Source organism: Haliaeetus albicilla, chromosome 13 (genome assembly GCF_947461875.1).
Source record: "Haliaeetus albicilla chromosome 13, bHalAlb1.1, whole genome shotgun sequence".
Lineage (NCBI taxonomy): Eukaryota > Metazoa > Chordata > Aves > Accipitriformes > Accipitridae > Haliaeetus > Haliaeetus albicilla.
Window position 1 is genome coordinate 13,926,224 of NC_091495.1, and position 15,330 is coordinate 13,941,553.

Consider the following 15,330-nt stretch of genomic DNA (forward strand, 5'->3'; position numbering starts at 1 on the left):
ATGGTTGAGTTTCAGTAGTGGTTGGGGTCACAGTCAAGATTGTTGAAGATGTTGTGGTATTGTGAACATTCTCCACAAATACCTAACGAAAGACATTCTTTTTCTCTGAAGAGTAACTAAGCTATAAATGTTGTGGTACCAACATACGAGTGACTACAGAGATGGTTGTTTTTTTTCCTTTTCCTGCAGCGGATAAATCCCTCTGCAGAAATGGTTATGATTGATAGGATGTTTAACCAGGAAGAAAGGGCATCTCTGACCCGGGATAAGCGTCTTGCACTTGTGGATCCTGGTAAGTAATGGTTAACTTCTAAATCTTACAAAAGCAGTGGAAATACGGAGGGTTTAAAAATAGTTGTGGCCACAGTGAGGTAGTGATTGCTAGGGATTCCAGTAATTGAAATACTGAATAAGCAGTTGCAAGTTAAATTTTAATAACTCCCAAATTCAACAATCTAGAGACACTGTAAGGTTGAAGGTAGTTTTGGGGGAAAAAAGTATATTTGGTCTGTTCGGCAGAGAAATATTTCTGAGTTTCTTTTGACAATAGCCATGACTCCTGCATGGTCTCAATTCTAGTAGGGAAGAATCTGTGAGTTTGCTGGCAGTCAGGAAAAACACCACTGTATGAAGCGTGAATACTCTTGTTCATCTTAATGAAGTCCTGCTTTTGGAATGTCTTGGCCACTTAAATGGCAGCATGTTTAACTAGGCTGTTGTTGAATGTAGTAACTAGAAACACATTATTTTTGTGTAAGATAACAGTTACTATTTGTTCAAATGTTCTGCATAGTCTGCATATTTTAAAAGACACTCAGGGGATGTATTGGAGAAGGTATTAGTCCTCCAGACACCATATTTACATAGTTGGAATGCTGGGAAGTGCCATTAGTCTGGTTTTACAGTGCACATACGTGTGTAGTATGCTGATTAATTTGGTGATAATCTCCTACAGTGGACACAGCAGAACACTTAAGCATATGTACATCTCTCAAAGACATGAATCTGTAGGCTGTGGATGTTATTTGTATTTTAATACTCAGAAACTACATTGGGAGTGTCTGTTACTTTGATGTATAGGTAATTTAAGTAAAATGTTGCTACTTAATTTTCAGATGGTTATCAGGCCGACTTTTGTTGTTCTGCCAAACAATTTGATAAAACAGCTGAAGAAGCACAGTCTGGCAAAAGTGACCATCAGTCTAGCAAAACATTACCTTCTCGAAGTCAGACTACCAAAACCCAAGCCAGAGACCGACCAAAATCCAGCTCAGCAGAGTCCACAAATCACAGTAAACTTCCTCTAGTGCCTAACAACATTCTGACACCACAAGAAGGAATAGCTTCTACTAAAAAATCGGAGAGCCTCACTAAAGCTTTAAAGTTTGAAAAAGCTAATTGTTCTTCTGAGAGCCAATACGTGGCCCTTTCTGAAGAAAAGATGGCTGGGAAAGATCTTGCCAAGTCCACTGAGAACTCTTCGAGTTCTGAAGACTTGTCAAAAACTGTGTCAAGAGGCGGTCATGGAACACACAATAAAATATCAAGGAACACAGTTCAATCTTTCTCAAAGGTAACGTGTAATAATTCCCTCCAAGACAAAACTCTGAGGAGCTCTCCAAAGAATGAGGTTTTACATCCTGATAACAGGAAAGGCTCTGGTGAACCCCAGCAAGACTTACTGCTCAGTAAGAGTTTAGAAACTACATTTAAAAACATCCTGGAACTTAAAAAAGCTGGGAGACAGCCACAAAACGAGGCGACAAGTAGTGGCTCAGTTGAATTAGAATTTCCTAATTTTTCACCTATTGCTTCACAGGAAAACTGCCTGGAAAAATTTATTCCAGACCACAGTGAAGGTGTTGTAGAAACTGACTCTATTTTAGAAGCAGCTGTAAATAGTATCTTAGAGTGTTAATAGTTACAGTACCATGGACAAGTTATGTTTCTCTTAGCAGAAGCAAATGTGAATGACACCACAAGTACAGCCTGACATGCATTTAAGGTTAACCTTTCTAAACTAGATTCTGTTCTGTGTTTGAGAGCAATACTCATTGTGGTTACAGTGAGATAGCCAAGTAAAGTTAATCCTTGTTAGAATGCAGTCTGTTAGGGCCTTACTATTTCAAGTATTATTATGATAGTGCTTTTGATAATTGTACAGTACTGCAACACAACAAGGTTGCAGGTCGTTAGGCCCTATGTAATATGGTAATATACTGACAATCACAGTCATTTGAAAGGATATATTTATTAAGAAAATGTTTTTAAAAACTGATGGAAGCAACAATTCTCCCCTACCCTTCCACAAATCATCAAATTTTTAGTTTTTCTGGAAAACCCACTGTACCTCTATTCAGAAGTGATTATTTTCTTTGTTAATGAATCTGAGTTCTAGGATTCTTAAGTTGGAAGGATATCATCAGTGTGTTTACAAGGCTTCATAATTTAAAGTGCTTTTCTATTGCTTTCTGAGCAGAAACTAGTACTTGATGATATATTTGTAGTGGGTAACTTTAGTCTGTGGGATGGTATTATATGATCTTAGTCACAGTGGCATGATATGAAGTAATAAATGCTTGACTAAGGAAGGTAGAATGGGAGCCAGTAAATGGCAAAGTGTACAGGATGAGGCCATGATAGAGCCATGAATTTATATATATAATACATATATATGTTAACTCTTGAGGAAAAGATTTTGCATTTTATAATTGGATGTAGTCAGCCTTGAGTCTTTCTGAAGTGGTATAAATGTTTTTTTTAATTTGTTGGTTTTTTTAGACCAAGTGTCAAAAGCACTTTTATTTGAAAACTGTTATGGTATTTGTAGCTTATATTTTAAGAGGACATTAGCCTTACTCTGATTAAATTTAAAGGCCAGTGTTTGTTTTTTATTTTTTTTTTGCTTTTTGCTGTCAGAGAATGTTAAATCATCCACCGCAGCAGTCATAATCATCAAGATATGTACAGACCAAAGTTGATCAGCAATCCCATTGTTTAAACATATCGAAAAGTGTGTAATTATTAATTCATATTGTAGAGCCAAGTGAAAACCATTGCATGGTTTGTATTTGGCTTACCGTCATGTTGTTAAGATAGAATCTTATTATTTTATTTATTTATTTTAATCTATGACATCTTTTTTTTTTTTTTTCTTTTTTTGCTGCCCATGCTGCTTTTTCCTAGTTTACTTTGGTCATGAGTGCTTTTGTGCACATAAGTGCACTGACATTTGTCACGTGCGTGTAGTACATACGTCTGCTCAGGAGGATATAGCTTTTGTGGTTTCTAAGATATGCTCATATTCTCCCCCAGACCTTCTCCACAATTTCTTAGAAAAATTATCAGCCATTTTCCAGACTTGCTGATTACAGTTTTCATGATACAGAGGCTCATTGTGACAAGCTGTGGTTGTCAGTCAGATTGCCAGGAAAGAAAACAAAAGGTTTTGCTGTCATGTAATTCAGTCCATCTGAATAGTGCAGAAGAAGGCAGAATTAGATCCTTGTGACAGTAGAAAATTACAGTGCAACTCAGTACTGAGCTACAGTCCACTGTCTGACCACTAAAGGAAACCAATCTAGAAAGCAATGTGAGAAAGATGAACTTACTTAAAATTCATTTCCCCTTCAACGTGAATGGAAATACTGGTTTTGTATGTTACTTACTAATTGCCATTTAAAAAAAAATGTGCCAACTTTAAAGTACATGTTTGTAAAAACCCAACATTCCCAAGTGTTGTATAAAATATTCAAGGTAATAATAAGTATTGCCAGTTTTAAATTTTTAGTTAGGTGTCCATAGAATAGACTCTCAGGCGATGAGTTGTTTTCTTATTGGCAAAACTGACAATATAGTCTTCACCTATTGCCTTTTTAGATTTAATAATATGCTCATGGCTGTGTATCCTGATGTGTATTTTATTTTATCATTTTGGAAATTTAATTAATTGAACTATCTAGGAAGGAAGACAGTAAGTTACACAGCTGTATGTTAACTAGTTACATTTTTCTTCTATAGGGAAAAAAAAGTAAAGTTGCACATTCATTGATCCACTTGCTTTTTTTACCACCTCAAAATGGGTATGGGGTTTCCAGCCTCTCTACAGCAAATACATAATTGAACTATCAGGCTATGTGTCTTCTACTGGATCTCGTTTGGAGATCAGGGACAATGGCATATAAAAAGCGACAAATTACAAAAGGTAATAATCATGGTTGATTTGGTCAGACACATTTCTCTGAGCTACTTAAGAGAGGAACCCATTGAACAATCCTAGCAAGATTAATCTTAGATTGTTAGTGTTCTGTTGTTCACTCCTTTGAATTCAATTCTAAAGGAATTCTGGTACGTGGTGAAGCAGTAAATTAAAGAATTGTATTTTTGTTGTGCTTAAAAAAAAAAGTATGAATTTATTAATCATATGGGCTCAAGTCCAGCAAAGTATTGTGAATGTGCATGACTTCAAACATGTTTTCATTATTTTGCTGGATCAGCATTGTGATTTCAATGTTATTTAATACTGCCTAATATTAAAACAAATTTTAAACTGGCAATTAAGAAAACTATGTTCATTTTGAAGATTTTAGTATAATTTATCTGTTAGATTAGGGAGGCCTTACAGACTGACTTCACTTAAAGAGGATGTGTCACTTATTGTCAGTGTGGTATGGACTTTATTTGCTTAAATACCTTCATTTGTAAAGTATGTCTCACTTGAAATTGCTTTGTATACATTTTGTAAAAATATTTATAAAATGTTTTGTAAAAAAAAAAAAGTATAACAAATTGCAGTTTATTTTGTTATGTTGGATAAATACTGTTAAAAGACACAAGTCAGTAAATATATTGTTAATCCATGGATAGGAAATGTTTAGTTGGAGATTACAAATTGAAACAACCATTGCAATACAGCCAAAGATTTGGGAAAAACTATCTGTGATTGTCTTGATTTAACAAAGTTGAATGTTTACATTTCCAAAAGAGGATTGTTCTCAGTTTTAAGTAATATGGTTGCAAAATATTCTTAGTCCTGTGCTTTTTTTAATGCAGCCCTGCTGTAAGATATTTAACAGGCCAACTTTCCATACTCTTTATGAATCTTTCTGAACATACGCTGTTAGGATTTGGTTCATGTGGCATTATAACTACCTATAGTAATGCTGATCTCCAAATAACAAGATTGCGAATGGTCCTGCTCTTTTGTCATTAGAAATCTTGCCATGCTGAGGTTACTGAGACACACTCTTCTTTCTCCAGGACATTTTCACAAGGTAGAGGGGGCATCATCTTACTCATAACTCAGGGAGATGGAAGGCAAAAAGAGGGATTTTGTTAGTCAGCTGGCCACCTCATCCATGCTACATGTTTCAGAGTTGTGCCAGTTGTATTTGGTTATAGATAACAGTGTTTGCAGTATTTCCCATTCCTTCCTTGTGGCTGTGAGAAGATATTACAATTGCTGGTGATACAATGCTTCTTCCTACTGTTAGAGGGGTGATGAACCTTTTCTTACTGTGATTGAATTTTTCAGAAAGTATGCTGAGATTCTGATCTAGTAAAGCTCTTATGCTTGGAACTTCAACACTTTTATTTTTGGAGGCTATGAAAACGAAGGATTGGTGAAGTGCACTGCTTCTCAACTTGGAGTAGGGCCTGCAGTGTTAAAAGGTAGAAATCTTTTATGGTTAGTATTCATTATTTTGTCAATGAGACAAAATAAACATGCCTTTTGAATGCTTCCCATATGGATTCAGTCAGTAAAAAAATGAATAAAGTCAGTTATATATTATTTTAATCTCTGTTTGGGTTAGGATGGCTAAGCATCTTGGATTATTTTTCTCTTTATCATATCCCTGTAGAATTACCAGGCAAACTTTCTTGGTTGGGAAACATTTGATGTACAGTTTACTCTGCAGCTGTCTTCACTTTAGAATATCTTTTCATTACAAGAACGTGGTGTATTTTTTTAATTACCTTTCAATAGTATTTTTATGGTGGGGTTTATTAAGTTTATTCCAACATTCAGGGCAGAAATTTCTGAAGATTTGGGCATATGTGTTAATGCATAGCTTATTTAAGAAAGAACACCTTTCATTTTGAGGATCCATACAAAGAAAAAAAAATTGCTATAATAAGCTTGGCACAAGAAAAGGTATGTAATTTTAAACCTTAGAGAAATACCTCTTTTCTTCAGAAAGTGTTTTCTTTATAAGCCTTTGAATTTTTCCTTTAGAATTGTACACTTTCTTGGAGTTTTCACAACGATGTGTTTGTCAGACAGCTTCAAGAAATGCAAGAAATTGTCTTCATGACTTGGGGGTCAGCTGTCACTTTGGTTAAAGAAAGTCATTGCAGAAAATACACAAGTTCCCCTGAAGATCTGAACAGCAGCAGCTCTGGTGCACAGATACAATACACTGTATACAGATTTCAGATTGCAGTAGTGGTGGGTATACTGAATTACTTGTTTATAATTTATGGATCAGCATTTGTCTTTCTGTGCTACTAGTCTTGCAACTAGTCATTGTATTGGAAATTAAAAAAAAATGTATCCATAATAATGAGTTGCAATAGGTAAACACCAAGCAAGCTTGAGCAGGCTTGCTGTACTAGGGAAGAAAAAGATAAAAGGACACAAAGTATCCAGCTGAACCAGTATTTTTGGTGTAAAAGCAAAAGCCTCTGAAGTTGCCATGTTATGTGCTGAGCATAAAACCCTGCTTTATGTTTTTCTAGACTTGATACACAGTTTTGTGGGGAAAAACGTTTTACAAACGGAGGAACAAGCTAAATCAGAATGTAAGGCTCTTCTGTAGTATACTCTTTGCTCAGCCTCATATGCTTGCTTTTGTTTAGGTGGGTGCCATTGTTCCTGCAGATTACTAGCCTTCTGGAATGTAGTGCTCAGTCTTCACTGCTGCTTTTGCACTGCAGGATTTTTTTTGAGGAATTTCTTCCAATTTTTTTGATCCCCCATCCGCCCCGCTCCGAAAAGGAAATGATAGAATCATAGAATCATTTAGGTTGGAAAAGACCCTTAAGATCGAGTCCAGCTGTTAACCTAAGACTACCAAGTCAAATGAGGTGTTCTCATTTGAGGTGAATTGTTGCAACAATATTAATGAAACAACAGCAATTTTAGAATTCAGTGCTTTGAAGGGGAAGCAAGGTTAGTTAGTCCATGCTGATACATCTAGACAGCTTTTAATGTTTCAGTTAGCTTTTATGTATACATAGTTTTTCATTACATAGTGTAGTCATACTAGAAGCCAAATTTTCAGAATTATCCTGAACTCTTGGCTATACAAGTTCTTACTGTCGTATGTTTATTACAACTTGTGAAGATAGTAATGTTTCATTCTAATGAATTTACCAAACCAGGCATGTCCTGATAGAGCTCCACTGTCTCTGCATACCACTGAGTTGGAAGTAATGTAGACCTAACTCTGACATTCCTTTCTAGACGCCTGGCACTTAGGGCCTGATCCACAGTCTGTTGAATGAGTGGAAGGATGATTTTCAATTCAGGATTATGGTGGTAATACTTCTCTTTAAAAAATAAAAATAAAAAAAGCATGAAATTTATTTGATACGATATCCTTGGGTGGAAGGCGATGCAAGGACTCTCAGATTCTACAACGATGACCATCTCAGCACTTAGGTAGGTAGCATTATATCATTAATGGTGTTATTTTGGGTGGTGATTGAATAAAATGTTCTCATATAAGCTGCTATTTTTTTTCCTCTAAACATTATACACTTTTAATAACTACTGCAAAGTTCTGAAAATACAAAGCTTTACTCTGTCCTGTGAACTTTGACTCCAAATGTTCATACTGACATGTGAAACCACGTGCAAGTCATGGTGAGAAATTTTTACAAGTAGTTAGCGTTAGTAAGTGGTACAGTGGCTGGAATTATAAAAGTGAGCTAAAATAGTTGACATTTATATGAGGCTAAAATCCTGTCTGGATTACTGTGATCAAAACTAAAGTTCAGCAGCTGAAATTAAATTCAGAAATTACAAATTGTGAAATTTAATTGGAGAAGTACAAGGCTGAAATCATTAAAATAATGCATGACATTCCTGAGTTGCATCTCAGCAGTTGGATTCTCCTTGACTTCAAGCTTTAGGAATTACTTCAGAGATACTCAAAACTGCCAGCTTTTTGAAATTACCAGATGGTGCAGAAACAACACTGGAAAAAGGTGCTTGTTTTTTAAATTTTTCATATAACTTCTAGAGCTATGATCACAAATTATGCTGTTATTTTCGTGAGTGGATTCCATTTGCTGATGAGTCAGGCAGCTAATAGGCTTCAAGGGAGCTGCATGCAGAAAAATTCAGTTAGAAAATTTGGCCTAATTTGGCTTCACTGATTATCGTTGGAAGTCAAGAGGCTAACATTATAATTACGGGTATTTAGATGCTTTTCTTACATTGCGGCATTCAGCCACTGGGCCAGCAGTGACAAAAGACATACATAAATGTCTCTTTTGTTCTCTCAAGTACTTTTAAGTGCTGTGAACAGTAATACTTCTGCACTATTACTGAATTTGAATTTTAAAAAAAATTCAGTTGAATTTGAAGCTGATTTCATCTCAGAACTTCTTCCAGAGTCTCATTCCAAAATGCAATAATACACAGAAACTATATATTTGTTTTTAAATTTCCTAATAGATCTTTTAGGCTCTTTTTTTATCCATACTGTGGATGACATGTGTGGTGCATATCCTTTAAGTGAGCAGCAGCAGAAGATAACACTGCTGGAAACCTGCTGTAGTTCATTTCACAGCTTGTTATTCCTAGGTGTACCTGAGGCTGACAAATGGCAAACAGAATAAAAATGCATGTGGCTAATACTACTGAGGTTGAAAAATTCAATTTCACCTTGCTTTCAAGGTAAAATTAATCAGGGATCTGGAAGGCCCCTATTAACAGGGGCAAATAACAGACCAGTCTGCTGTGTCTGTGAAAGGTTGGATATCGAGTGTGCAGGAGCAGGGACTCGGAAACCTTTGTGTACAGAGAAGGAAATGGAGGTGAAGCTGAAGGGAGGTGAGGCTCCAAGGTTTGGAAGAGATGAGCAGGAAGGTAGGTAGGCGCGTGTGGGATGGATTTTGCAGGGACGTTTGAGATTTGAATGACTGAACTTGATTTTAAAAACACAGGATGCCTTGTATACACAGGAAGTTGTACAGGATTGTATCCATTTCTGTATTAGAACACATAATTAACATATTTTATGTTATTAAAACATACTGTGTTTTTTTCCCCTTGCACCTCTGTGGAAATACCTGGATGGTACTGGGTGAAGAATGAATTTAACATAATGAATGTTATACTTGGATGTAGATTTTTATGTCTTACTGTTGCAAGGATGGACTCAACACAACAGTGTGAAAGGTGGTTGTGAAAGAACATACCTAAGGTGCAAGGTCTGATTTTAAATTGAGCAAGAACATTACTAAAAATTGTGATTAATATCCAAAATATTGTGGAACTGGGGAAGTGTTTTCATGATACTGAATGAGCATCATTGGCAACATAATCCTTACCAAGAGGTAAGGAAGGCATGGAATCTATTTACTACTATGCTGTTTTTTTCTGAGGTTAAGAGTAGATTTTGAGTTGTTACTGAAAATGTATACAACCTTATGACACCTGTAATAATTAGTATTTAGTTTGTGAGAATGCATTGTGTTACTCATCTGTTAAGGAGGGCAATTTTAATTCTGTGTTAGCCAGTCTGAGAGTTAAAACTTACTTCCCAAGGAGTTGAACGCCTGCTTTTCCTAAAGTTGAATTACACCACGTTTGATCTGTAAAAGCCAAAAGAGAGGTGCCACCCTGGTCTGATTTTTTGTTGTTTTATCCTTTGGCAATCAAATTTGAAGCCCCTAAGGAAATAAGCATTCTCAGATACTTCTAGCCTTAAGTCACTTGGACCTGTTTCTGCAGCAGTGTTCTGTCAGGGACTGCCCAGTTTAATTCAGAGCCATTGTGATCAAGCAGGATCGTACAAATAATCATAACTGTGTATTTGTTGCTCCTGTTTTCCTTAAGTGAGATGTAATAACTTTTGGGGGAACTTAGGTTTATGTGTTAAATTTGTAAACTCTCTACCTAAGAGACTCCCTTTGCTATTTTCCTTGCAGATGTGTTTAGCATGTACCCCAAGCAGGATTAAGGTATTTTTCTTTCTTACCTGGCCAGTTTAGGAGAAATAAGTACTAATCTAGATACCAGGGAAAGATTATTGGTGACAGTGTAAACTGGAAATTCAGTTGTTTTTTTTAAAATTATTTTATTTATTTATTTTTATTTGTTTGTTTGTTTTGGTTTTGGTTTGGGTTTTTTTTTCATCTGCCATGCTCTCTCAGACCTGAAGGTGCTAATAGCGGTTTATGGCTACAACTCTGATACCAGCGTCCAGGCATTGAAAGGACGCGAGACTGAAGGTTGGAGTTAACCGTGCCACTAGTGGTGAGACTGGGTTAAGGGAGCCTCGAAGCGTTACAGGCAGATATAGATCTGTTTCTCTGGACTACAATCTAAAGGCAATATTTGACTTGAAATCCGGTTTTGTTGTGTATGGAGAGAAGAGGAGAAGAAGTGGACATAAATTGTTAAAGTGTGTTGTTTTTAAGAAGAGCCAAAAAATGGGGATTTTTGCTTGCTTCTTGCTTCCCCTCCTTCACTTAACAAGGCTGCAGGAGCTTTAGCATTGGTGAGCTGACAGTCTTCTGTAAAAGGTTTAAAAAAAAGAAAAGGGAGAGTGGAAAGCAGAATACTCAGCTTTGTGTGTGTGTGTCCATTCCAGAGGTAGTTCAGTAACATCAGGTTCTGTGCAAATAAACAGTAGGTTTCAATTGTCTGCTGCTAATTATCACCCAAATTTGATTTGCACGCTCTTCAAAGGGACTCATATCTTTCCATTTAGTTATTTGTTTCAGTGCGATGAATCTTTAATTCAAACCAAACGTGGGTCAGTTTCCAACTGGAATAAAAAATGTGAGGAATGTGTTTATCCGCGGTCATATCAGTGTCTCTCTTTAGTTTCATATATGTGGTGATTCATGGCCTCAGTGGGGAGGTGAATTTGTGTCAATCTGAATTGGCTTTGCCTGTTTGGCACGTTTGTAAAGGGTTTGGTCAGTTGTAAAAGGGCTTAAATAATTGTGCCTAATGGAACGGTTCTGGTGGGCTTTGGGTAACGAGGGGAAGTTTTAAAGTTATACAGATGTAACCAAATCTCATTGTGAGTACATTTTTTCCTTTGATATTATTTCCCTTATGCAACATCAGGTCAGTTGATCCTTTGCACACAGTTTTTTCTACTCCAGTAATTCTCTCTTTAATCTTTATAGGCAGGCCATTTGCTCCTCTGTAGTGATGTAGCCTACAGTGTGTGAGGGCATTGAAATAATGGTTGCATGCTTTTCCTCCACCAAAAGCATCAACTACAAACTATAGGCCTATAATGTCTGATGCAGTGATCAACTAAGTAATGTCCAGCACTGCCTTAGAAATCTTGCAGTGCTGTGTCATCTGGACATTGTCCTGGGCAACCAGCTGTAGGTGACCCTGCTTGAGCAGGGGTGTTGGACAAGATGACCTCCACTGGTCCCTTCCAACCTCAACCATTCTGTGATTCTGTGCCAATAATATTCAACAAAAATTGTGAAGAAAGGATATTTAAGCGTGCAATACTAAATGTAACTTTAGTTTCACTGACTGCAGTTTTGAATTGAACTTTTTGGGGTCACACATTTGATGGGTGTATTGAAAAATACATTGGCTTCAGTTCTTCATGACCTAGAAAGAGAATTATATCATCAGAAACATGTTAAAAGATTGTTACCAGTCAAATGCTTAGTATTTTAGAAAGAACAGGTGCCTGTATGATTATTTATCCTGCTTAAGGGAACATATTTTTAATTTTTCTGCTCTCATGGATTAAGTGCAGAGAACATGTTAGCACTGCCCTGTGCACATTGTCACACAGTGCATTCATGTGCTTACACACACTCGCCACATTCCTACCTTTTGGACCTGCAATTATCCTTGGCTGTCAGCGTTTTAACTACATGACTGCCTGCTCTTCTTCCACGGACGCCTGTCTCAGTGCGCAAGACAGCACAGGTGGGTACCTTGTACTGTAGTCAGGTCTGTCTAAAGGCTTGTCTGTGTGCTACACAAAAGTTACACCAAGCCTAATGAGGCCAAAGCCCTGTCTGAACAGCATCTCCATTTCCTAGGTAAGAGTCTGTCCCCTAGCAAAATGCTTAGCATCAATTCCCACTTCCTCAGCCTCCTCCAAGAGCCAAATTTCCTCCTCTCGTTGACTCTGCAGGGAAGAGAGCATCGATCTCCCAGACCCCTGGATACATCCCAGGTACAGATACCAGATCCCAGTACTGGTCTCTGTGAAGCCAAAATAGCAACTGGCAGTGAAGTGCGTGTCATCTTCAGCAGAGCTGGCTCTTGAGTAGTTATCAAATGCCACAGCTATCGATCCGCTGTTGGGGAGTCTGCTATATGCTATAGCTCCTAACTCCAGGCAGGCAGTCATAAAGCGTTGGATGGATGGAGTGAGTGCTCTTCATTTTAACAGGCCTTGCCTGTTTTCACCATTAAAAATACTCAATGTCCATCCTCACCCACAGTCTCTGTTACCTAGTCTGTTACCCACTGCTGCAGTAGCTGCCAGCTTCCCCCTTGAGAACAGTCTTGATCTCTCCCTTCAGCTCATGGTGAAAGCAGTGCTGGCATGAGCACAGATGGCAAACTTAGAAGGTCCTTGTTCAGACATATGAGCCTCTGCTTTTTCTGCACCTTGAAATCAGTCCTTGTGATAAAAATTTATTATTTATTTAGTGCCTTTGTGCTGTAATGGATCCAGCCAAAGAGCAATCTGCCATCCAGCTGGCTAGGCACTTAACAGCCACAGCAGGGCAAAGGGTAAATCCCATCAGTGAACTGCTGCCTATAAAGGTGGTAACGAAATCGTTAGCTAGCCCTGGTAATGGGTAATGGCTATTTACCATTGCATGTACTTTTGGTACAGATTGTTGTAAAAAATTGTATTCAAGACTGCGCACTCCTGTTTCCTCTTCTGCTTGTAGGAACGTGTAGACCTTCCAGGGTCAGTGTCCTCACAACCCAGGGGCATGCAGTGCCGGCTGGGTGCAGAGGTTAGAGCCTACCTTAGTTGTTGGGATGCTTGACTGCACTGAGCCTGATGCAGGGGTCTGGCCTCCTTCACCCTCAGCCAGGTGAGTGGGTTTAGGCTTAAATCACTTGTACCTCTGGATAACGAGTTTTGAGGAGTGTTGGGTTTTTTTTAATTCTTATTTTCCCAAGAGAAGGAAGCAGGAATTGGGAGCAGGTAGACAATAGAATCTGGGTAAAAGCTAAAATTTGCTCTGCAGACCCATTTTTTCTGCATTTTGACTACTCTTCAGAAAGAAATAGCATGTATAGGTTCTGTAAGCACAGACACAATAGTACTGCAAAGTGTGAATTTCTCCCAGCTGTCTTAATGGGGTGTTGATTTTAAACCTAATTTCACTGCTGCTTGCTATGCAATTAACACCCAGTTAATACATTTGGTTAGTTCAGCTGTGTGGTACCATACTTTGTGTTGGGTGTCAGTATGGACACTTCAATCAAAACATCCGTTTAAGATAAGTGAGTAGTCAAAAAGCAAACAAAATCTGAGGAAGCAGGAATAAGCCAGGAAAAGCTGATAATATTGTAATTCTATTAAAATTAATTTGAATGAAGCATTAATTTCTGTTATGCTGAAAAAAACATAGCAAAAAGAGAAAGCTGAGAGACAGGAAATTAAAAAAATGTTTCTGTGGGATTACAAAGGTATCAAGTAAAAGGGAGCCTGGTGAAATAGTGGCTGACGCAGAGAAGGTGAATTGGATACCTCCATGTAAACTTGAAATACAGCAGAACAGGACAGCTAATGAAACAAAGATAAGCATCAAATGAGGCAAAACCCCCTTTTATTAAGAATATAACTGTTCCAGAATAATAACAGATTAGTAGTTACTGTCTTGTGTAACAGCAGTGGTATTTACTGGTACAAGGTTTTGAAACCTGGAGTGCAGTGAGATGAAAAAAACCACCCTGATTGAGGACTCCCTGCACTTTTTAATGAGAAAACAATTTGTAAAAGTTATACCTTTCAGGGCAGTTTAAGATCTGACCATTCCTTCTCAGCAGTGATCTCTTAAGTTGCTTCTCTGAATCTCTTGTAAATTTAATGGTGTTTTATACTAATAAAACAAAACCAGGGTTTTTAACTACTTATGATAGATCAGGTGGAACAGGAAACTATTACCAAAAATTCTGGAGCTTTCTGGGCTGGGGAAGGGGTATTTCTCTGGATTTAAAATTTCTGTATTTTATCCATTCTTGGTGACTGCGGTTTGCACATCAGTTTCATGATTCTCCACGAGGTGGAGGAAGCAGTTTATGCTTCGGCGTGTGCCGGGATGTGGGCTCCGGCGTGGAGAAGCAGCTGTGGGGTGGCTGTGCAGCTGTGCAGGGCTCCTGCTCCCCTCCTCTCCCACCGGGCAGCCCCCCACACCGCCCAGCCTGTCAGGCTGCACAGGGGGAGGCTGCAAGGACAGGCTCTGAAGGTTTCTTGCTGGTTTGCTCTTTCTAAAAACCGTAACAGGGATTTCAATATTGTAGTTCATCAGGAAGTCTTCAAGGGCTTTGTGAAGGATGCTGACATGATCATGTCTGCTTTTCTGTTGGAGAAGCTTAGTCCCACAGCTGTGCAATGCCTGTCCTGTGGTCATACAGCAAGGCAGTGGCCGGGCTGGCAGGTAAACCTGGTTCTCTGAGATTCAGCGTGCCACAGTGTGTTCACTGCTAGAGGTCAATTTCACTGTAAAATTGGTGTTCTTTATGGATAAAATACAAGTAGGAAAAATAACAGCTGATGTCTGTAATTAAAATATTGTAACCTATACTAGGTTTCTGCTAAGGGCTCTGATTTTGTGAATACTGTTTCAGATTTTCTGTTCACTGTAGTGGCATTTGGAAGGACTTACCTTGCACAATTAGCCCCAAGCTTGTGTGTCTCAGAGTCCTGTGTTTTCAGTCTTTGCAGCTCCTAAAAATCAAAATGCATGCAATTTGCAATTTCCTTTCCTTGTCTTAAACCCTGTCGTCTGATTGATTTTTATTTTTGCCTATGATGAAACAGATCAGCCCCAAATAGAAAATATTGGTTAGTTGTAAAATTCAGTTTGGTTAATTTCTGTTGAAAAAAGATCTCTGTTAATACTCATGTACGCACA

General features: G+C 37.9%; 1 protein-coding gene and 1 long non-coding RNA gene across 6 annotated transcripts in view; both read left to right on the forward strand.

Moving 5' to 3' along the window:
• The window catches only part of BICRAL (BICRA like chromatin remodeling complex associated protein), a 49,366-nt gene extending 41,703 nt beyond the window's left edge, over nt 1-7,663 (forward strand). For 3 of the 5 annotated variants that reach the window (XM_069800237.1, XM_069800236.1, XM_069800238.1), the window contains exons 11-12: nt 190-292; nt 1,116-4,935. In XM_069800237.1, the coding sequence (XP_069656338.1) occupies nt 190-292; nt 1,116-1,918 (906 nt within the window). In that variant the 3' untranslated portion in view covers nt 1,919-4,935. Of the gene's footprint in view, nt 1-189; nt 293-1,115; nt 4,936-5,533; nt 5,671-6,279; nt 6,449-7,465 lie in introns of those variants that run through there. The other 2 variants (XR_011327453.1, XR_011327454.1) reach the window with 2 other exon arrangements.
• Nucleotides 7,664-11,538: 3,875 nt separating this feature from the next.
• The window catches only part of LOC138688583 (uncharacterized), a 54,963-nt gene continuing 51,171 nt past the window's right edge, over nt 11,539-15,330 (forward strand). Inside the window, exon 1 of the long non-coding RNA XR_011327457.1 lies at nt 11,539-13,281. This is a non-coding gene — a long non-coding RNA (uncharacterized lncRNA). The remainder of the gene's footprint in view (nt 13,282-15,330) is intronic.